The sequence below is a fragment of the Puma concolor genome, chromosome C2 (genome assembly GCF_028749965.1).
Source record: "Puma concolor isolate L17-30 chromosome C2, mPumCon1.1.hap2, whole genome shotgun sequence".
Lineage (NCBI taxonomy): Eukaryota > Metazoa > Chordata > Mammalia > Carnivora > Felidae > Puma > Puma concolor.
The window spans coordinates 39,005,286-39,030,360 of NC_141675.1; the positions used below are offsets into that span (position 1 = coordinate 39,005,286).

Here is a 25,075-nt window from a genome sequence, read left to right on the forward strand (position 1 = left end):
AAATGTTATTTAATGCTGATGATGATAAAGACAAAAAAATGGATCCTATTAAGTACTATATGTATTTTGACGTGCTTAATTGGTGAATTAAACTAATAATTTACATTAACTAGATTTTTAAATTCTAAACTTAATGAAAAGAATTATAAACTGTATTTTCCCACATAGCTACACAGGTAGTTTCTATTTACTCCTTTGAGGTAAATATTTATTTCTCATATCCAGTCTTCCCAATTTAGGGCCATCAAATGTGTCAACATACTTTGAAACAGGGGTAACATAATATAAGTGTCAAGTTTCTTGGAACTGTAATAATCTACATAAAACAAAACAATAATGGACATTAAAAAAACAACTCAGAATGTCAGACTTTAGGAATATGTGATTTATGTTTCTACTAAGGAAAAAAAAAACAAGTTGAGACATTTGACAGGAATCTATTTAATCTGTTTCTCTCAAGCCAGAGGTTGCAGTACTTATAGTTCTGAATGGCACATACATGATATGAAAATCATACAGAGCTTCACTCTTGTTTCTCTTTGCTTTTTTTCTGAAGTACGGATGAAACTAGTTTACAGGTTCTTATGTATTGAAGCATAAAAATAAGACTGGAAAAAGAGACTTTAGAAAAAAAAATTCAGACATATTAGTTCAAAATCATAGGAATAAAGTACCTGTATTTCACCAAAATGCCATAATCTGTGCAGTGCACTGTATCTACACTTAATTCTTCTACTTGATTTAAAATATTTCTGTGGTATTTTTATTAAGGATCATATTTTTGTGTGGAGTCATAAAATGCTGAACTCATTGTAATAGAGACTAGAATGTTGGTGGCCAGGGGCTGGGAGTGGGGGCAATGGGGAGATGTTGGTTAAAGAATATCAACTTCCAACTATAAGATGAATAAGTTTAGAGCTCCACAATACAGAATATTAATACAGTTAACAAAACTATAATGTATACTTGAAAGTTGTTAAAAGAGTAGAACATGAATGTTACCACCACCACACACCCACTCACACGCGCGCACACACACACACACACACACACACACACACACACACAGAAAGGGAATTATATGTGGGGATAGAGATGTTGACTAACTTTATTGTGGTAATCATTTTGCAATATATATGATTATCAAATGATCACATTGTACACCTTAAATGTACATATGTTATATGTCAAAAATATCCCAATAAAGCTGGAAAAAAGGATTATACTTTTTGGTTTCACCACTTCCATATCTATATTGCTCTAAAATAGTGCTGCCCCACAAAAACATAACATAAACCACATATGTAATTTAAAATTTTCTAGTAACCACATTAAAAAAATAGAAATGGATAAAATTAATTTTGATAGTACATTTTTATTTAACTAAATTTTAAATGAATCTTGTAATTTCAAAATGTAATCAATATAAAAGTTATCAATGGGAGATTGTGCTTTTTTTCATATGTCTTTGAATCTAGGGTGTATTTTACACGTAGAGCCCATCAATTTGGTCTAGCCACATTTAAGGTAGCAATATGTGGCTTGTAGCCCTTATAATGGACAGAGCAATTCTTGAGTAAGCCCTATCTGAAGTTATGTAAATCAGAACAACCCGAAATAATTTTCTTGGAAAAAAACAGGACAAGTATATGAGTAAGAATTATTTTCTAGTTTTAAATACTGGACTAATACTTCTGGAGTTCAAAATAGTACAGCTGTATTTGAGTCTCAATGCAGCTGCATTATATAAAATGAAGACATTTTATTCCAAATAGGAAACAGAGAAATTGATGAAGTGAGAAAATGCACAGCCCAAATGCACTTGAATGAGTGGCTTCCTGCAGACCTTGAAAGAAATGTCAGTCCTGTAAATACCAGGATGAGTTTCTGGCATCTTCTGAGTGATTAATACTTAATGTAATGTGCTGAATTTTTCCTTTTCCTAAAGGAAGCTCCTATTGTGGACATCTTCCAACCTAAACAGTAACAATAACAACAACAACAACAACAAGGACCTACACTACTATAAGTGCTTCTGCAAGTCTACAATCTATGGCCTGGTGCTTTCTCGAAAATTTTAAGCTACTGACCAACTGGTGAACAGGGAGAAAGAAATATTGGCTGTAATACTGGACAAGAATAAAGACACATATTTTTGTGTTAGTTGAATATATCCTTTTTGGAGGACAGAAACCAATATTGCCACTCAGGTGGAAGTTTAGCTATGTGCTGGGAGTTCCACCCTTATCTTAAGTCACTGTCCCTCTTGTGGTCATGAGACTCCTTATCTCTGAGAGTGATCTGGAAAGCCAGATCAACTGCTTCACATTCCATATTTAAGAAGAGATCCTCTTTCAAGCTCCACACTGTGCTCTAGCAGTTTCTTTTACCAATATATTAATTCATTAATTTAGTAAGTATAAATTAAGAACTACATACTAAAACGGAAAATGGGGGAAACCAGAAAAAAAATCCTTCCTCATAGGGGACAAAAAACATAAGGAAATAAATAGTAGATTAATAGTGATTAGTGCTATACAAGAATGTAAGGCAAGGAAGGGGGTTGATGAGCATCATGATTTGTGGGAAACTATGTGGCAGGGGAGATGGGGTTCAATTTTTGATAGGATGATTAGGGAAGGTCTCATTGAGGTGATATTTGAGCAAAGACCAGAAGAAGGCAAGGAGGGAGAAACAACAAATGCAAATGTGCTGAGGCAGTAACAATACTGATGTGTTCAGGAACAGCACATGGGTACACTGGGACTCCCAAGTGTCTTTAAGCACCTTAAAGACCTCTCTGTGTCACTCACTCCATGTAAAGGGACATTTCATACTTATTAATAAAAATCCACTATACTAAATAGTCAAATTTACTAAACTGGGACCCAAGTCAATGATGAACGAGACAGGAGGATAGTATGAGGTCAGAGAGTTCCTTTACGGGCTTTGGACATTTGTAAATTGAGGGATATTAACTAAAGCATCTATTTCCAGTTGTTGTCATATTGTCTTTCCAGTTGTTGTCATTTATCTTTCCTCTCTTCCATCTCCCTACTTTGCCTTATCTAAACACACCTGAAGATAAGCTGGCTGATTGATCAAGTCCTCTAAGTATGTCTCTCCTCCCCTATCCTGCCATTTACCATACATGATCTCTTTGGGGGCTCTGTCTTTAATCATCCACTTTCTGTTAAGTGTTGCTGCTGACCTTTACATCATCAGCAGGATCTTAGTGAGAAAAAGAGGAAATTAAATCAAACAATAGTCAAATTGTCTTAACTGGAGGTAAACTGAAAATTGGCCAAGGAGAGTCAGAAACATTCAGGAAGAATTAGATTTAAGTCTAAATATGTATCTATAAAGAAAAATATGAATAGTTAATAACACCTTACTAAGATATAACTAAGGCTAAATGGAAAAGAATTAATTTAAAGAAGGCCAAGAAGAGCCAAACCTGGAGAACATAGGTTCTTTTTCATAAATGAGGGAGTCACAATAATTTAGGCAATAAATGAATAATTGTAAGGTAAGATTAACTAGGTGTTTTAAGGTTGTTGAAGATCTTAAATTGCACCAATTTAGCAGAGTAGGTTCAGTATGTTTTAATATAACAATTAGTTCCCAGTAAAAGAAGAAAGCTTAAGTATTCCTTTTCACATGTGGATCTCTACTATGTAAGATCTCTAACATTTGCTGAATCAGGGTTTGAGTCCAAGAATGTCTAGGTGGGGGGACTTTGGGTTGACTTTTAACTTTCTTCAAAACAAAAGCTTGTTTAAAAATGAAAACCAATCTTACAGAAATAAGAAACAGGGAATGTTAAAGCTGCAAAGAATTCTAGTCGAAACTTTTCATTTTACAGATGGAAAGTCAGTTTCTTCATCTGTAAAATGAAAGGTTTGGGAGAAATGAGATTGAATATCTTCCACATCCAAGAACGCATAAAATCTAGAAAGGCTAAATGGTGCCCAAAGTTGCACAGCTGGTCTGTGCCGGACTTGGAAAGTAGATTTGGTTCCCGGGATTCTCTTTATGGCTGTGAGTCAATTCTGTATTTTATTTATTTATTTATGTTTTAAAAAAAAAATTTTATTTTTTGATAGAGACAGAGCATGAGTGGGGGAGGGGCAGAGAGAGAGGGAGACACAGAATCCGAAGCTGCCTCCAGGCTCTGAGCTTTCAGCACAGAGTCTGACGCGGGGCTCAAACTCACAAACCGTGAGATCATGACCTGAGCTGAAGTTGGACGCTTAACCAACTGGACACCATCCAGGCACCCCCAATTCTGTATTTTAAAAAGTTTAGTCAGCCCAACTGTTTGACACAATGCAGATAAATATCCATCTTACCAAGTTGGTTTATTTTTCTATTTCAGTCAGTTTTCCTGTGTCCTGGGATATCACCAGCCACAGAAGGAGCAAAGCGTTAGCACAACACATTTGTGCTTGGAGCTGGTTGAATCACTCAACAGAATGCAACAAACTTGGCCTTTAGTGTTGGGACCAGGGAACAATGGATGCACTGCTTTTAAGCATGCAGATTTGTGCAAAAATGACATGAAATGGGACCTGACTGTTAAAAGCAAAATGTCCATATATAGACAAAAGAGAACAGCCCTAAGTAGCTAGAAATCACTGATGGGTTGAAAATATTTCATCCTGAGTTCATGCTTCCCATGGCTACCAAGGAACTCCTCCATTTCCTTGGGGCTGTGAGAGTATAGCATGAAATCTTCCAACAATGACTAGTGGCTAGGTCATCTTCAACCATGGAGGTGGAGCAGTCTGTCCCTATACACTGCTCTGGCACTCTGGTGCTGTAATCTACACCAAGAGTTCCTAATCTGAGACCTCCTTTTATTTCATCTTATTCCAGGAAGTAAGTCAATATCATGCATTAAAAAATTATTTTTCCTACCTCATACCATAAACAAAATAAAGCATGTAAAAAAGTTGGAAAAATATTCGTACCTTATATTATAGACAAAGGTTAATATCCCTAATACATTAAGGGCTTCTAAAACTTGAAAAATAAAGACTAACAACCCTACTGGAAAAAAAAATCTTATAAACAGATCATTTTCAGGAAAAAAATACAGATGTCCCTTAAACATATGAACAAATTTTTAACCTTACTCATAATAAAAGAAGTACTAAGTCAAACCAGAGGGAGAGACAAATCTTTACCTACTACAAGTAAATAACCAAAACTGTGATAGAATTCTGCATTGACAAAGTGGTGAAGAATACATACTGTCATATGTATCTGGTGTGAATGGAAAATAGTGCAAACTTTACGGAGAGGAATTTGGCATCTAAGAAAATTACAAATGCATTTACCTTTTAACCGGTTTCTAAAACCTATGCCAAAGAAACACTAGCAAAAAGTGACAGGGTATTTATTTTAATGTTATTAGTTGCAACACCATTCATAATTGCAAAGGACAAGAAAAAACTAAATGTCCACAAATAGACAATGGGTTGAATCATCTGTGGAGTACTCTGCAGTTATAAAAGAGAAAGAGATCTTTACATATTGCAATGGAGGACTCACCAAAACATTGTTAAAGAAGAGTAAGGTGAAGAACCATGTGTATAGTAGCATATAGTAGAGTATGTGTATATTTGTGTATTTACTTAGATTAAAAATAGAAGGATAAATGAAAAACTAACCAAAATGGTTGGAAAATTAAGGTAGAGGGGACAGGGATAGAAACTAGATGTCTCTTCTTTGTTCCCATGGTTTTCATTTTGGAATTCTCTAGCTATTTAATCTAATTTCATAACAAAATTATAAAACAGTTTTTAACTAAAATAAAACAAATGAACAGTATTGCATATTCACAATATACAATCTACAGAGGAATTATTTCAAGGTTCTTAAAACAGTAATTTTTAACTGTTCATCACTAGTGAGATACTCAAAAGTTAAAAAGAACCACAGTGAAATCTTAAGCAGTTTTCAATAATCATATTTTTAATAATGTATACTAAAATTTTGAAAATATTTATTTTAAGGAAATAAATTATATTAATGTAATAATAAGAAAAAGTAGGCAGAAGAAAAAAATAAAAATTTAAGGTGGTTAATTAAAATTTCTGTAATCCTAAATTTGGGCTGAAAATATTAATATAAGTTTGTGATATTGTTTCTCCTTTAAAACAAATAAAAATATTTAGAAACAATGACCAATCCAGTAGCAATGAAACCCCCTAGTGCCCAAAATTTTGGTCTATAAATAAATTTCCCTCTTTTCTTTTTTAAATTTTTTTAAATGTTTACTTATTTTTGAGAGAGAGAGAGAGAGAGAGAGAGAGAGAGACAGAGCATGGGCAGGGAAGGGGCAGAGAGAAACAGAGACACAGAATTCAAAGCAGGCTCCAGGCTCTGAGCTGTCAGAATAAAGCCCAATGCCGGGCTCAAACTCATGAACTGTGAGACTGTGACCTGAGCCGAAGCCAGACAGGTGCCCCAGTAAATTTCTCTCTTATAAAGAACCGAGGCTTCTTGGGGAAATGGCTGGTTCCAAGTCAGGGTACAAGAAACACACAAAATAAGGTTGGAACATCTAGTCCTACTCAAAGACAGGAAACCTATGTAAGACCATTGAGGTCATGACAAAAGGATATAGGAGAAACTTGAAGAAGCAACCAGTTGTCAAGTAGGAGTATTCTGAACATCAAAGAGAATGACAACAATAGATTAAAACACATCAACCATTTAAAATCCATGTGTTGATATAATACTTTAAAAAAGAAAAATCTCTGTGGTCATATGTGGAGGATGCTAAGGAAACAAGTTATTATTTTGAAAATTAGTAAATAAAGGAAAAGAACAAATCATTTATCCTGCTTCCTTGTTCAAATGATATCATGGGGTACTACATAGTTGATCTGGAAAGCTGCTTATTTATAAGAGAGTACCAGCTAATAAATACAAAAGGTAGGATACAATTAGCATACCACCAGTTTGTAACCCCTAATTAATATTGGACTAATTAAGCAGTAACCATCAATGGATACTAAAGGCATTAGCCAAAATGGGGAATGCTAAAAGGTAATGCTTCTCAAATCTTAATGTGCATATGAATCACTTTAGGATACTGTTGAATTCTAGAATCCAATTCAGTAGATCTGAGGTTGAGCCTGAGGTTCTGCATTTGTAATAAGCAAACACATGGTGCCAATACCACTGGTCAGATGGCTATTCTCAAAAAAGACAAAACAGCCCCTGACATTCAGGAGCTGGCCTACTATTATTATCGGGGCTTTGGTGTTCTCCTGCGGAACGTAAAGAATTTCACAGAACAACATCAGACAAGGTCACTTTGTGACCACAATGAATCAAGACAAAAACAGAAATATTGCAGAACAGAGCCACCTGGGTGGCTCAGTTGGTTGAGCATCCAACTCTTGATTTTGGGTCAGACCATGATCCCAGGGTCGTTAGATCAAGCCTGTGGTGGGCTCCATGCTGAGCTTAAGATTCTCTCTTTTTCTCTCTCTCTCTCTCCCTCTGCTCCTCTCCCCCACTCATATATGTGCATTCTCTCTCTAAAACAAAACCCCAAAACAAAAGTAAATGAATAAATAAAACAAAACAATCCAATGACAACAAAACAATAATTTATAATCATGTCTCAACAGAAATAATGAACACTGTCCAAACTAAAAAACTGACCAAACATCTTCCTATCTTAGCTATTCTAAGTGACCACTACTTCTTTACCAATTTTAACTTTAGGCTCAATCCAATCTTCCCTGATTTTAGATAAGACTTATTAAAATGCGCTCTTGCTTCCTGACAGCATCTTATCCAGGGCAAAGCTCCAATTCCTTAAGCCCTCCCTCAAATCACCAAACGTATTATGCCTGAGCCTATAACAAGTCTTTTCTAATACCCACTGAGAGGTCCTATGTTTCCTCTGGTGTGAATTTTCTCTCATTATAACATGTAATAAACACATCTTTTTAGCTACAGGTGTGCTCTGGTGGGTTTTGTTGGAATAGCTGTACAACAGTGTGATGAGTCAAGTTGACAGCTGAGTCACTATCACTACGTGATATTTTGCTATAGAAACTCGCAACACCACCTACAAAGTAATCTTGCCAAAAAAGATGAACGTGAATCTCATTAAGCCTCTAGATTTAACCATCAGATTTACAAGAAACATGTGCTATAGAGGTATATTTTAAGGAGCCATATTCAATCCAACCACAAGACAAATTGCCTATTTTCCCCCCAACAAATAACTGATGAAAATAAAAGATGGAAGAAGAACATACAAATTAAAAGAGACTTGATACTCAACGCTAATCACTTGTAACATGTAGCCCTTATTTGGCCCTAATTTGTATAAACTATTACACAAACTAATAATGATAATTACAAAAAAGCAATTGGGGATATTTGAAGAGAGACTAGCTCTTTGATAAAATTAAAAAATAATTATAGGGGCACCTGTGTGCCTCAGTCGGTTGAGTGTCTGACTTTGGCTCAGGTCATGATCTCACGGTCTGTGAGTTCGAGCCCTGCTTTGGGCTCTGTGCTGACAGCTCAGAGCCTGGAGCCTGCTTCAGATTCTGTGTCTCCCTCTCTCTCTGCCCCTCCCCCACTCATGCTTTGTCTCTCTCTCTCTCTCTGTCAAAAATAAACATTAAAATAATATTTAAAAAAAAGAATAATTATAAATATTTTTAGGTTTCATAATGACAATACCATTACAAATATTTACAAATAAATGATACAATATCTGAGGTTTGCTTTAACATAATCCAGTCATTATGAGAGGGAGTGTAGGGGGGGTGTAGACAACAATATTGACCATATTTGGTAACTGCTGAAGGGTATATGACAGTTCTTTTTATTATTCTCCCTACTCTTAATATGTTTGAAAAGTTCCATAGTAAACAATTTTTTTGAAAATATTTTTTACTTTTAAATTCAATAAGTCATTTTTGAAAGAAGACAAGTTGGAGAAAAAAATAACTCCTATAGCTCAAAATGGCTATATATCCTAGAAAAATAAGCTATAATGAATTTTAAATTCTGAAATTCCTACTACTGAAATTGCTTTCAGATCCATTTTTTGAAAGCTATTAGAATATTCACCTGTTTCTTTTCTTTCTTTTTCTTCTTCTTTTTTTTTTAATGACTTACAGATATGTCAACTACAATTGAAAAGGAATAGGAATTATTATGATGTAGACTCAGGTGAAGGACTTTAGAGAAACATTAAATATAAATGTTTGATTCATAAACACACACACACACACACACACACACACACAACATACGATTTGAGCAATTACCTGGATCTGTAGCAGACATCAGTGAACCAAAAAACAAACAGTCGGTGAAATGGAAGTCTCCATTTTTCAACTGGCCCGCATATACCATAGCTTTCACAAAGCCATACATAATTAACCTGTTGAAGAGAAAAATAAGATCTTCAAACATCAAGCTGAATCCTGTGCAAACCCACGCTATCATTGCTAACCTTCTAATGTGCTTCCTGAATGAACATCATTCACAAATTACTACCATTCTGCCAATTCATGGTCATGCTAGCTCTCAGTACATTGCTGAGATTTCTTGACTATGAAAGACACTTTTACCAAATATCCCCACTCATTCACCTGGCAAAAGGTAACAATATTTTCTAGTATATTTCAATGAAAATAAATAAATCTCAAGAATATAAAAAATAATCTGTCAAATATGTCATAGCAAATTACGCCCACAAATACAGCAGCTGGATTAACATCTGTACATGGATTGCTTTTCAGTTTTCATTGTTTTATGTGGTAGGGGTGTCTGAAAAGTGTTCAAATTTCAAGTCTGTCACTGGAATGAGAAGGATATTGGTCACACACAGCACACTCAGTCCAGCCAGTTACTCTATAATATATGGGTCTCTACTAGTGCTAGTGTCAGGACACTTCCACACTGGGTAGAAAATCACTGTTAGGTTAGAGCTCTTGTAACTTCAATACACTGCTGAAAAATGAATCCTGAAAGGTTTATGTTTTGATCTTCCAAGGATAGCCATTCTTTTCATGAGATTATAAAAGGTTTATAAGTTTACCAAACCCATACCATGGAACAGAGATTGTCTATATTGGTCATCATTTGCCACCCCATAATTTTCAAATTGTATTTAATTACTTAACTGACTGATTTTTGCCAACATCATACTAGAGGAAATACAGAGATTGGTGAACTGGGCCACAGTAAAATCACAGTAAGTGACTCTGAGCGTCCTTAGAAACTATATACCCTTACACTAATAGATGGATGTTTAAATATTCACATGCATTAAAAGTTAATTTCTTGAAAAATGTTCTAAGGTTGTGAGCATGGCTAAAAAGCCTAGAAATCAGATATCAGAAATTATAATGTTAATGAGAATGCAGATGTTTCAAAATATTTTAAGAAAAAAATTCTTCATTAGAAAATATTTCAGACACATCTGCATTTGGATCCAGGTTCAACCACTCACTAGCTGTATGGTTTTAGGACATTAATAAAACCTTCTGAGCCTTAATATCCTTACTAATGAATTTGTGGTAACAATAATAGTTGGCCCATAGAATTGTTTTAAGAATTACCTGAGATAATATACATTTGGTTTCTGGCACAGAGAAAATTCCCAATGAGGTTATTATTACTGTCAATAATATTTATCAAAATATATAATATTTACTTACTATTTCTATTTTTTCACATGCTTTAACTAATTTAATCCACACATTAGTCCTATAAGGAAGGCACATACTATTTGCATTTTACAGATAAGAAAACTGAACACAGTATCATCAGGTAACTTGCTCAAAGTGACACAGGAATTAAGTTTTGCAACCTAGGAGCGAACTGTGTGGAATTGGCTCCTGAGTCTATAATAATATTGGTTAAATGAACAGATATATATTTTACTTTATATATTATCCCATATAATATATTCACAATTACCCTATTAGTTGGTTGTTCTAGGTTGTATGAAGGCACAACAATGGAATATCCCTAAGAACTTGAAAATAAGTTGAACTAGTAAGACAACTCATAATGGGTTTGAACAGAGAGGGACAATATTACTGTGAAGAGTGTGGACTGCAGTAGGGAAGGCTGAAGGCATTAACATATCTGAGACAGGCTATGTCATGGGACATAGCAATGGTTGCTGGGAAGAAGCAAATCCAAGAGGTCTCAATCATGGCAGCTTACTCACACTTATGCTGGGAAGGGTATTCTGCCAGTTACTAGGGCATGCAGTCTCTTAACATATAGGGTAGCTTCATTCAGTTTGTTCGTTTAATAGACATTTATTATTTAACCCCTACTATGTGTCAGGTTTCATGCTAGGTGCTTAAGATACATCAGTGAATGAAACAAACATCCCTGCCCTTATGAAGCATACATTTTAGCAGGATAGACAGTAATAAAAAAATAATAATAAATTCAAATTATATTTGTTAATTATATCACTCTCTGAATTGGAATCTACAAGTGTGATCAACCTGGGACATTCTGGACAGTTACAACATTCATGGGAATGCTCTTCAGTAGTCATCCCTTCAACCTCTTCTGGTGTTCACCCAACTTCACCACCCTTTCTCATTGGAGCTATACTTCAAATATTGAGCATCAAAAAGCTCTAGAATACTGTAAACTTCATGACCTGTGACTATATTTCTAAATCCTGTGCCCATTAGTTAATTTTACAGGTTGGAAATCTAGGTTTAGAATTAAAATAACTTGTCTCATATTGCATAGAAGCCATTAGATTAGGTAAAATAAAAAATATATGCTACACAGACTTGGCAATATTACATAGAAACTAGAAGCCTCATATACTATTGATTGAAATGAATAAAAGTCTTAACTAAAGTATTAATTTTTTATATTCTATAGCTTATTAAATTGTTTCCTACAGATTTATGCCCAAATTAATCAAATATATACCAAAGGTGTATATTCAGATTATTTCAGATTTCTGTTATTTGTAAGAGTAAAAACTTCAAAGCATCCTAACTGTCCAGTCACTAAATTACAAAACACATATATTTGAGTTAACATGCGAATGATAATACTATGTACAAGACTAAATATTGACATAGAAAAGCAAATTGATAAAGTAAATTATGAAGTGGTAATAAATAATTTCTAATTTTATAAAAATTGAACATACTTAGGCATACATATAAACAAAAAAAGACCAGAATTATATAGACTAGAATGTTAATAGTAGTTATATAATGGAATTAAATGTGACTACTTTTCTTTTTGCTTTTCTGTATTCTTCCAGTTCTTTTAAAAAATAGTAATAATAAAAATAAATAGCAACAGGGGCGCCTGGGTGGCTCAGTCGGTTAGGTGTCCAACTTCGGCTCAGGTCATGATCTCTTGGTCGGTGAGTTTGAGCCCCGCGTTGGGCTCTGTGCTGACAGCTCAGAGCCTGGAGCCTGTTTCAGATTCTGTGTCTCCCTATCTCTCTGACCCTCCCCCATCCATGCTCTGTCTCTCTCTGTCTCAAAAATAAATAAACGTTAAAAAAATTAAAAAAAATAGCAACATACATTAGTGAGTGCTATTATATAACATAATAGACATTCATCTGTCATTTAATCCTCAAAATTTTATGAACTAGGTGCTGTGGTTATTCTTTTTTACAAATGAGAAAATTAGGTCAGAGAAGTTAAAAAGCTTGCCTAAGTTCACAGAAGTTAGCTCTCGAGAGACCTGGATTTGAACCCAGGCAGTTGGATGCCAAAGCCTACATCCTTAGCTACCGTCTTTATAAAGCTTTTGAATTGCTTTGAAATCAGGAGAGACACACATAACTGTTCACACACCCACCCTCCCCACCTCCACACACACCCTTACACACATGATTCGTTTATTTACTCCAAATCAATTCTGGGACATAAAGTAACTATAATTCTAATAGCTTACTTGAGATAACACCAAAAAAGGAGAGAAATAAAGTCCAGTTCAGTACAAGCTCGATACTAATAACAATGGTCATCATCGCTGGTAATTATAACAATCCAATAACTAGTGTGCATATACTATTGCCACACCCTCCTTTATAAATGGGAGCTATTGTCATTGTTGCTACATTATTATTAATAAAAACTAGTTACAACTATATTAATTGGGAAGCTAAAAAAAAATGAAACCATTAGCAACCACCATGTTCTCACAGGATGGTGTATTCTATCAGCACTTCACAGGAAGTATTTCAGATGGCTCAGGATACAGGAGAGATGTGGTTTGATGGGAAGAGAGAATCTGTTAAAGTCCAATGCATACAGTGCTGTGAAGATGGGAGACCTGAGTAAGATGTTCCCCAGGGGTCAATCTGTGGTTAGTGACAGCCTGGGTTACAGGGATGGGCAGAAGCAGAAGTGCCTGATAAAAACCAGAAATGTTGATAATTTGATTTTAACAAATAATCCACTTAGCGCTACTATTCTTTGAAATGCAGGGGCGCCTGGGTGGCGCAGTCGGTTAAGCGTCCGACTTCAGCCAGGTCACGATCTCGCGGTCCGTGAGTTCGAGCCCCGCGTCAGGCTCTGGGCTGATGGCTCGGAGCCTGGAGCCTGTTTCCGATTCTGTGTCTCCCTCTCTCTCTGCCCCTCCCCCGTTCAAGCTCTGTCTCTCTCTGTCCCAAAAATAAATAAACGTTGAAATGCAAAGTGCTGGGGCGCCTGGGTGGCGCAGTCGGTTAAGCGTCCGACTTCAGCCAGGTCACGATCTCGCGGTCCGTGGGTTCGAGCCCCGCGTCAGGCTCTGGGCGGATGGCTCAGAGCCTGGAGCCTGTTTCCGATTCTGTGTCTCCCTCTCTCTCTGCCCCTCCCCCGTTCATGCTCTGTCTCTCTCTGTCCCAAAAATAAATAAACGTTGAAAAAAAAAAAATTAAAAAAAAAAAAAAAAGAAATGCAAAGTGCTTGTGCTATGAAGGATACAATGGTAGAAGTCCATAATCTGCTCTCAAAGAGCAGAGTATTACAGGATGGCAGCCATGTCACTGATACTCATAGAAAGCATTGGGCAAAAGAAAATTTGGAGAAATGCCCAGCATAACACCCCACACACTCACTTTATTATTTATGATGTGTGTATTGGTTTAACATTTCATAAGCCTATTTTATACTATTAAATTTCCACACCTATAGATGTGTGAAAATGTTTCAGAACAAAAAGTTCCAGAAGGCTCAAGTGCTGTGATGACTTTTAAGTATGCCATCTTTATCTCTCCCAGTATTTTTTTTTTTTTCAACGTTTATTTATTTTTGGGACAGAGAGAGACAGAGCATGAACGGGGGAGGGGCAGAGAGAGAGGGAGACACAGAATCGGAAACAGGCTCCAGGCTCTGAGCCATCAGCCCAGAGCCTGACGCGGGGCTCGAACTCGGGGACCGCGAGATCGTGACCTGGCTGAAGTCGGACGCTTAACCGATTGCGCCACCCAGGCGCCCTCTCCCAGTATTTTAAAGAAAGAATATATCTTCTTCTTTTTACAAAAAAAAAAAAAAAAAAAAAAAAAAAAAAAAGTATTGATCAAGCAACGAATAGATCAACTGGAAAAGGCAGTTTTTTGAACTGCTAGAGATAAACTGGGAGAGTTGTCAGTTTGGAGATGCAGCTGTGTGGACCACTCTCATTAGGTGCTGGAAGAGTCACATCCCTGCTGGTGAAAGCGTGTGAAACAGGCCACTGCATGAAGCTCACTCTGGCAGTGGTAAAACCCAGAACCAACAGCTATGGAAGCTATATGAAGGTTACAATCTACCATCTACATTTCTGATTTCTATACCCACACACTTTCCTTTAGATAAGTATCTTTCCCTAGCTATCTGTTCACATTTTATGGATGCTTTGTATGTCACATTTTCTTTTTTTTCCAGAGTATGCATTCAAAAGCAATATCCCATTGGAGAACTCATAATTTCTTTTTTTGGAGGGGGGCTTTATTGAAATATAGTTAAGATATAAGAATGTATAAGCTTAAGGTATACAATGTCATGATTCAATGTATGTATATATTGCAAAATGATTAGCCAATAAAGTTAGATAACATATCCATCACCTCACAAGTATATTATTTGTGTGTGGTGATAAATTTTAAGATCTACTCTCTTACTAGCTTTCGAATATTCAATATGGTATTATCAACTATAGTCACCATGCTGTGCATTACATCCCCAGAACTTACTCATCTTATAACTGGAAGTTTGTACCTTTTTTTTTTTTTTTTTTTTAAATTTTTTTTTTCAATGTTTTATTTTTGGGACAGAGAGAGACAGAGCATGAACGGGGGAGGGGCAGAGAGAGAGGGAGACACAGAATCGGAAACAGGCTCCAGGCTCTGAGCCATCAGCCCAGAGCCTGACGCGGGGCTCGAACTCACGGACCACGAGATCGTGACCTGGCTGAAGTCGGACGCTTAACCGACTGCGCCACCCAGGCGCCCCTGGAAGTTTGTACCTTTTAATCATCTCCACTCACTTCTTCCACCCCCGACTCCCTGCTCCTGGCAACCACCAATCTGCTCTCTGTTTCTATGAAGAGAATGAATAATTTCTTAATGCTAGGCTACATGGGGTTGGGAGGATATTCTAGCCAAATTCATTTATTCATTCACCCATGCATTCATTAATTTGCGCATTGACTCATTCATAAAACAAAAAAATTATCCAAAGATATAATTCCTCCTATGAGGGAGCTTATATTTTATTAGAAGAGCCAGACATTTAATAGCTAATTTATAATTATTTTATTAGTATTGTGCCTAAGTCTTATGGGAAGAAGTATAGTTTGCACATGTGCACATTTCTGTAGCTGCAGAACATAACAGGGGGACGTTGTTTTATGGAAGAGATCACAGGTTCAACTTTAGAAATGTTGAAATTAAGCAGCCAGTGAGACTGGTACACAGGTTTGGATCTCAACAAGGGATTGGCTCAGGACACAGATTTGAGAGCAGACACCATGTGGTGTATGTTACTGCAGCCGTGGGTGTGCATGAAAGTCCAAAGAGAACATAAAGTGGAAGAGGTATATGATGGATGTGTGGGTCCAGCCTTTGAAGATGAGATAGAGACAATGAAGCAGCCAGCAGAGAACAAGGATAAGTCAGAGATGTGAATGGAAATCTAGTAGAGTGTCATAGGAGTCAAGAGAAGAAAGTGTTTTAAGAAGAGCATTGATAAATAGGGTTGAATGTTGCCAACAGGACCATTTATTTAGTGTCATTAGGAGTGTGGAAGCTCATGTGAGATTTGAATGGGTTGAAAAGCCTATGGAAAATGAGCAATTAAGACAGGCAACATACTCCACTCTTCTGAGAAGTTTGACTACAAGTGAAGCCAGGTCTGTCTCCAGACAGAGAAGGGGTTTGCAGTGAGACTTGATCATAAACAGGTGAGGAAGAAGTTGTGAAGAAGCTCACATCTCATGGTGGCTCACAAACAGGGGACACAAAACAGCAATTCTGCTTTGTCAAGATTATTGGCATGAGGTGATGAGCCTGACTTTGGGTGGAATTATATGGGGTTTAGAGAGTCTGTAGGACGGTAGGCTCCTATAGGTGTCAAACAGATGATTCTCCTCTTCTGTCACTGTTTTGTCATTTTACCAAGTCCTATGAGAAATTCAAAGATAAGCCAGACATGATTTCCATCCTCAGGAAAAAGACACAGGTCACCTGCATAAGCAGAGCACAGAGTTCCTGAAAGAGATGCAGATCAAGTGCATTGAGTTCATAGAGGAGAAGAAGCTGTCTTTACTTGGGGACTCAGGATAGGCTTTGAGAGGAAAGTAGCATATCTGCTGAACCTGAAATATACATTCAAGTAACGAAACTACGAGCAGTGTTTCATCAATATGTGGGATGCCCCGACTACTTATTTTTTTTCCCCAGAATGCAAAACATTTACCACTGAAGGTGGTTTGTTCTTTAATCAGTACAGAATGCAATGTGCAAACAAATGAAGCCCTTCCTTTGGAAATCCAGGGAACCATCTGCCATCTGTCACTCACTGTAGAAAAGAGTGGAAAAGGCCTGTCCTGACTAAGCTGTGACTCCACCTCTGGTTTTCACTTTAGAATTCAGTACAGGCTGCTCTGCTTCAAGAAGCCCTTGAAACCTGCAGCTCTGTTGTAACTGAAGCAGGTACTCAGATCTCACAGTGCTATATGGCCCCTTTGGCCCATTCCACTTTCCCCACCAATCTCAAGACTTTGTTCCTTCTGTTTCATTGAAGGTTGGGGAGAAGAAGAAATGAAAAAGTAACTTCAGTGGCTTGTGGGCATATTAAAAGTGCCTGCCCTTAATCCCTTCTTCTCTCAAAGGGTTGGAAGGAGACAGGTTTTAGAGGAAGAGGAAGCCTGCATTCAATTTTTCTGTGCCTAAGTGGAAAGAGGAAGCTGGCTAGGTAATGGGATGGTGATTGAGAGAAGGAGAGCAATGAGCGGAGGGCTCATTGTCAGGAGCATAAGTGTGTGTGTTGAGGTTGGGAAATTCTATACTTAGGACATCTGGCCACTCAAAAATTTTGTTTGCAACAGCCATCACCAGAACAACCACACTCCTACAGTTTTTTTTCCTATCTCTGGCCTCTATTCTCTTCTTAGCTGCCACACACCCCATGAAAACTTGACTTTTCTCAAGTCACCTATTTGCCATTGAATAGTGGGCTCTCTGGCCCTGAGATTTTAATAAGACTTTGGTAGGAATACAAAGTGGAGAAGGAAAGAGGGAACACATATCTGAATACTTGTTGAGTACCTACTCTATGCCAGGCCCCATGTTAGTGCATTTTATATATTTTTCAACACACACACACACACACACACACACACACACACACACACACACACACCAGCTAGGCAGCCATCATGATTCTTATTTTATAAACAAGAAAACCCAACAAGTAATAGAAGTGAAATTTAAATACCGGTTCCTTTCTACTTTTTACTATTGGATACTAAGTAGAAAATTTAAGATATATTTGCCTTGGCTTCACAAATTTAACAAGTCAGTTACTATATATTCTTTGCTCCTGATAGAATGCCTTTGACATAATATTATATTGGGAGTAGCTCTTTAAGAGTTAGGAGTGGCCCAGGAGACCTTCCTTTTAGGCATTTAGTCAGGCTGTAAAAGGGTATGGAAAGCATGTGCTTTCCGTGATTTTTCCTTTAAATCCAGTTCTATATCTGGCTTCCTGTGAGCCTGAAGTGGCCACCACATTTTTTCAAGAATGGAAAGACCGCAGAGAAGAGGTTGTGATGAACTACACTGCTCTTTAACCATGGCTAAGGATATTGGATCTTGGGTCCCTTGAAGCAAAATCAAGTGAGTTCATTTCCCAAATACTCCACTGTCCATCTGCCTGTCAACTTGCCACCTTACTGGGCCTTTCCTGGAGGATTCACTCACCCATGAATTTTTGTGACAATTTCTGCTCCCATAGCAACTTATGCAATTACCTGCAGAGAATCAATTCCCCCTTCTGTAAAGTACTTCAAGATTCACAGAAGAAGTGTGATATAAATCCCAAACTTGAATGTGGAATGGGCATAAATTGCAATGTTGATCTGTACTAACAGGTAGAAATCTACTGAAAGATGAACGAAACACAGGTGAGAGCTTAACTGTGCATCCTGATTGTGTATCTACTCATATCTACTATCTGGGAGTATGCTGGCTCATTCAGGGGTGAAAGGGGATCACTTTTGAGAAAATCTGAAAGGAGCAATGAGGACTGTGCAGAACTTAGCCACACTTACTCAATGACAGCCTGCACCAGCAATCTGGGATATGCAGTAGAATTCTCTGAGCAACTTGAGTTCCTCACTTCTCTCTACTCCCAGGTCATCCAGCCTTCTCCTTTCAGAAAACCATGATTAGTGCCCCCTGGATATAATCACTGCTCTCTTTCCTCTATTCTTCTATCAACTTGTATCCCCACTGTTCCTCTGGTGTGATTTACCAGGCTCTCTCCTTTATTTCATTAAGGTCTAAAATTCTAGCCATGCATTCTTTGTGTGTCCACCTTACCTGAATAATTTGAAGAGAACACATCCAGGCTGTTCTGCCTTTTTCCCTCTCTGTTCCAAGCTCCATTCTACACACACATTACCCAGCCTTGCTAGATCCCAAAAGTTACAAAGATGAATCAGATGTGGCTTTTGCCCTCTAGGAGCTCACAGCTCAGGAGGAGGAATAAGTCATGTGTATAAATGACTGGACTACTATGTGAAAAACTGCAGATTCAGTAAGAAAGCTAAAGGTACAGTGAAATGGATTTCAAAGGAGGAAGGGAGAAGATGGTCTGGGGGAAGAAGGTATTGGAGATAAATATTTCTTGAAAGGCAGATGGGGTCAGACCTGAGTTGTGGTAGAAGCAAGAGGGATAGTCACCACAGGAAAAGGTAATATGGGCCAACAAAACAAGTAGTAACACACGAGGTATTCACAGTGAAGGTTGGATAATTCAATGTGATGAATTCTTCCACTATGTATTGTTATATGGTCTAATTCAATGGTTCTCAAATTTTGCTACATATCAGAATTACATAGAAAGCTTTGAAAATCATGATGCCCAGGATATATCCCAGACCAAGCATATCAGAATCTCTGTGGATGGAACTCATGCATCCATATTTTCAAAAGTTCTTCCATTGTTCTGATAAGTAGCTAGGATCGAGAACAAGTATTCTAAATCACTACATCTTGTCTCTAATGTCCAGACCAATCATCCAGGGATCAGCAGGTCTGCAGTAGGATCTGGGATTCTGCATTTTTAATGAGCTCCTAGATGGAGTCAATGCTGCTGGTCCCAGGCCATGCTTTGAGTAGGCAGCTCTAAATGAGAACCCTGTTAACTAAGTAAAATATCTCAGCCATCTCTGTGCATTCTGGCTCTGATGGTAAACTCCTTAATATGGCAGCACTTTGAATTCATCAATAGAGTTTATCTGAGATGCAGTTAGATTACAGGTCCACATACAGAAAGCACATAATACCTACTGCTTGGTGGCTTGGTATCCCTGTTATGTATGGATGAAAGACAAGGATTACTGGATAGCATGTGAGGATTCCAGGGACTATTAGTTCTCGGCTCCAGTTTGGAACTCCTTGTAGAAGAAAATGAAAATGGGATAGGGGCCAGAGAGTGAAAGGATGTCTTAACCACTAAAATGTAAAATTTAACAGATCTTTATTATGCCTGTGATCTGTAGCTCCACAAAGACTTTTTTCCCTAGGTACAGAGATCCACCTTTCCCTGCCACAGGGAAAGTGCCATGATTGTTTTGGTATCATCTGAGGCTGGTAACTGAAAAGTCCTACCAAGTTTTCAAAAGTGGTGAAGGGAATACTCAACCTTTTCTTTTTAAATATTTTTTAAAAATTCTAGCATAAATTGCATATTTGTTATGAGCAGTTATTTTGCTGGTTATATAAAACAACAGGTTTCTTTGCTTTGGGATGAACTATATCAAGTCAGAAGTTCTGACTGGCAGTACAAAGGTGTGTATATACACACATACATACATATAATTTTTATTAATAACAAGAAGCTTGCACAAAATAACTCAAAGTATAAAATTCATCCAGTCTGAAGTAGCAAGAGAGGCACTTGTTGCCCTGCACATGTGGGCTCTTGGCCACTACTTTTCACTTGAAAGACACAAGTACAATTGTTACCTCACTTGCTCTCACCTTTCCTGAAAGGTGGATAAAATCAAGGTCCATTATTCTCCTTTCACAGATGAAGAACTGCCACAAGGACCTTAGAGGCCTACCTACCACCTTATAGCCTTTGCTCTGTTGTTTTTCCTCAAGTGTGAAACTGAAACGCTGGTTGGAATCAGTTGTTTAAATCAGGGGGAAGAAAACTTAAAAATTATTTAACACAGAATACCTATTTAAAAATCTAGGTGGGGCGCCTGGGTGGCGCAGTCGGTTAAGCGTCCGACTTCAACCAGGTCACGGTCTCGCGGTCCGTGAGTTCGAGCCCCGTGTCAGGCTCTGGGCGGATGGCTCAGAGCCTGGAGCCTGTTTCCGATTCTGTGTCTCCCTCTCTCTCTGCCCCTCCCCCGTTCATGCTCTGTCTCTCTCTGTCCCAAAAATAAATAAACGTTGAAAAAAAAAAATTAAAAATCTAGAAACCAAGGGGCACCTGGGTGGCTTAGTTGGTTAAGTGACCAACTTTTTGATTTTGGCGCAGGTCATGATCTCATTGTTTGTGAGTTTGAGTCCCATGTCAAGCTCTGAACTGACAAAATAGAGCCTGCTTGGGATTCTCTCTCTCTCTCTCTCTCTCTCTCTCTCTCTCTCTCACCCTCCCCACCACAAAATAAATATATAAAATTGAAAAAAAAGTCATTAAAAAATACGCAAACCATGATCCATCCAAGTTAATGACTTGGTAAAAATTATATTGAACTTGGCTGGTAGCAAGACAGGACTGGAATGCCAATTTTCTTCTAAAGAGATTTTGCCAAAACTGGTAATTTTCACAGATTCTCTGCTGCCTGGAATTTTAGCAAAGGGAATAAAACTTGTGATTCGAATGTAACTTGCTAATCTATAATTCCCAGAAAATTTCCCATCCCTTTTCATACTCCCTAAAGCATGTTTATGTTCTTCAATTCTACCATTTGGAACCCTAAAGCCAATGGTTGGTTGCAATAAAATGTAAATAACAAGAAAATGCAACTTTCTGGATTTTTCCCCATTCAGATCAATTTTCCAGCAAGTAGAAAGCTCATAAATAATGCAGATGTTTGGTTTTTTTTTTTAATTTTTTTTTTAACGTTTATTTATTTTTGGGACAGAGAAAGACAGAGCATGAACGGGGGAGGGGCAGAGAGAGAGGGAGACACAGAATCGGAAACAGGCTCCAGGCTCTGAGCCATCAGCCCAGAGCCCGACGCGGGGCTCGAATCCCAGACCGCGAGATCGTGACCTGGCTGAAGTCGGACGCTTAACCGACTGCACCACCCAGGTGCCCCAATAATGCAGATGTTTAAAACATATTTAGCTCAAATTAAGATGTTACACTATTTACTGTTTGATGACTTTAAGATATATTATCATTATTGATGACAAGACAGAAGGAAGAACTTATCTTCTGAGTGATGAAAATCAAATATTAATTCCTTGCTCTGATTCTTCTTTTTCAATCATTTCAATACATTTTCAATAACTTTTTGATCTAGAATGGAAATTTGAAATGGGCTGTTTTGCTTATGATGCATGTAATACAATTTATTACTTGAAATTCCTTTGTAGTTGTAAAGTGAACTTCTTTTGTAACATTTCGAATAACTTTTCAGAGCAGACAGACTGTTCTTATGGGCTTCTCTTCCAATAACAGGGTTTACCCACTATTTAAATATAGAAGAAATTACCAAAATTCTCTTTAGAGACCAAAATAATAAAATATTTACTACCGTAGTTATTCCCTCATAGATCCCGAGATTTGAGACCATTACTCCAGCAACACCACCCAGCAGCACAAGTATCTGCTAAAGAAGGTCATTTGGTTTATTAAATCTTATTACTCTCGAGTGTCCCTGACATAATATTAACTGACGATACTCCAGGGCTATATGTACATGGGGTCATCCTTACCAATCTATGCAAACATTTCTGACAATCACTCAGTCATCTGATCTACACAACACCAGAAAATTAATATAACTTACTCTTCACCTGTGCCCTTACTTCCTATCTACTAATCCCCATCCACTTGACCTATGGACTGGCTTTACACTACTATATATTAAACTGAAATGTAGACAGTTCTTCATGTCCCCATGTGGTTTGAGTTGAATGGACTTTGAATTTAGCTGTAAGACAGAAGCTGGTGGAGTGAACCATCTGTAGATGAGGGCCAGGTAAATTGGCCAATAGTTAATGATTTCATTTCTTAACAACTTTATTCCTCTGGACAACAAAGCACCTGTTATTACCAAGTATGATTTCATCTTTAAGGACATAACACAGAAGGAATATGTGTCTTCTTGTTTTTAAAAATGAGGTTCAGAGGAAGAGGATGTAATCAAGTTGATTTAGTCAGCCATACAATATATTTTTAATTAGTGCCTACTATATGCCCAGCACCTGATAGGGTTCTGTGTATAAAATGGAAAAACAGGTAATGGGCAGCCTGCTCAGGTTATGTAGAGATAAAACAGACTGTTAAAATCTAGCATGGTAAGTGCCTCTGCCAATTTCTAGCTCTTTGACCAGAGGCAAGTTCCCTATTTCATCATTTCCTCAGTTTCCTTGTCCATAAAGTGAGCATAACAATAGTCATTGTGTTATTACCACTGCTGAATGATCCAAGGGGTTCCTTAGTTCTTCCAGCTATCATTTTTGTTGGTAAACACAAAAGGCCATTTAGTATTAACCTCTGTTTCAGAGAACCAGTGAATTGAGAAAGGCTCGAATTTGGAGCTTTCAAGAGAAGCCTTTAATAAATTGTTTTCAACACAGAAACATATGTTTTCATCTAGTTCACTATAGAAAGTTGATGCAACATAATTGGAAAGAGATTATCCTTTAAATAATTCTTGATACTTGATCTATTGTGGCAGGCATCAAAGAGACCACCTTCATGGCAACTATGGTTAATGAAGGTGTACTGCCCATTTGAAAGTTGCTAAGAGAGTAGATCGTAAAAATTCTCATCACAAGAAAAAAAGTTGGTATCCATGTATGGTGATGAATGTTAAGTAGACTTATTGTGGTAATAATTTTACAATATATGCAAATATTGAATCATTATGTTGTAATGAAATTAATATTATATGTTAATTGTACCTCAGTAAAAGAAGACAGAAGACGGCAGCAAAACAAAAGCAAGAAAGAAAAAGACAAAAACAAAAAACACCCCAAAAGACAAAAAAAAAACCCAATAACACCAATTTTTCTAATACTACAACATTTAATCTCAGGTCTCCTTGAAGAAAGTAGTCAAGGAACCAAGCAGAAGGTGGTGAAGGCAAATTTTCCAGGAAGTCACAAATAGCTTACTTGGTGTAGTCACCCTCATACTAAAAATATTCAAACAAATATTACTAAATTCCCGACCCAGTGAAGTGAAAAGAGAAAATAATAAAAAGACAGATCTATGGCAAAATAAGTAGTAGAGATAAGAGACCTGGATCAATGGAAGCATATTTTGCAGACTTTGAGACATACTAATTCCACTCTATTCAACATTGGACAGATCTCAGCTAAAATAGTTTCTTGTTCAAAACAACCATTTGGAAAAACAAAAACAAAAACAAAACAAAAACCAACCAACCAACCAACCAAACAAAAAAACAACCATTTGGAAAATGCCTCCTATCATACTAAGGGGTTAGAAATATGTTAGATGGATTAGAGGTGTAGAGCTGGGTTTGGTACCTGACAGAAGGCCAACAAGCAACATGGCACCCAGAGTTCAGAACTGGAAGGTGGTCAGGGCACCTGAATGGCTCAGTTGGTTAAATGTCTGACTCTTGATTTAGGCTCAGGTCATGATCTCGTGGTTCATGGGTTCAAGCCCCACATCAGGCTCCATGCTGACGGTGCAGAGCCTGCTTGGGATTCTGTCTCCCCCTCTCTCTATCCCTCCCCCACTCGCTCTGTATCTATCCTTCAAAATAAATAAATAAACATTAAAAAAATAACTGGAAGGTGGTCATAAGGGAGAAAGAGGACTTAATATGCTCCCCCAGAAAGCCAGAGGGAAAAAAAGGAGGGAGTGGAGAGTGGACATTACAAAGAGTTAGATCAGCCTACTGAAAAACTGTCCAAAGAATAGTTGGAAATGCACTATTGGAGGTGGTTAGTTTCCTTCCCCGGAGGAATTTAATCATCCCTTAAGTGTTCTATAAAAAGAATAATGGTTTACGCTATTAAAAAAATACAGGTATACTTGAGGGACTGAACTTGGGGGAATGGAACTAAATGACTTTTAAGGTGATTTCAAACTTTCAAACTTTATGATTTTGAAAAATCTGAAGGACAAAATCAAAGCAAAGACCAAGAGACAAGATGAGA

At 37.4% G+C, this 25,075-nt stretch overlaps 1 protein-coding gene across 15 annotated transcripts in view; it reads right to left on the reverse strand.

The window, feature by feature from the left end:
• Positions 1-25,075, reverse strand: part of SLC9A9 (solute carrier family 9 member A9) — a 743,317-nt gene that overhangs the window by 408,760 nt on the left and 309,482 nt on the right. For all 15 annotated transcript variants that reach the window (XR_015240025.1, XM_086674475.1, XM_086674481.1 and 12 more), the window contains one exon: positions 9,315-9,430. Coding sequence is in view for 14 of the 15 variants with exons in the window: in XM_086674475.1 (XP_086530601.1) it covers positions 9,315-9,430 (116 nt within the window). In the remaining variant the exon portion in view is untranslated. The remainder of the gene's footprint in view (positions 1-9,314; positions 9,431-25,075) is intronic.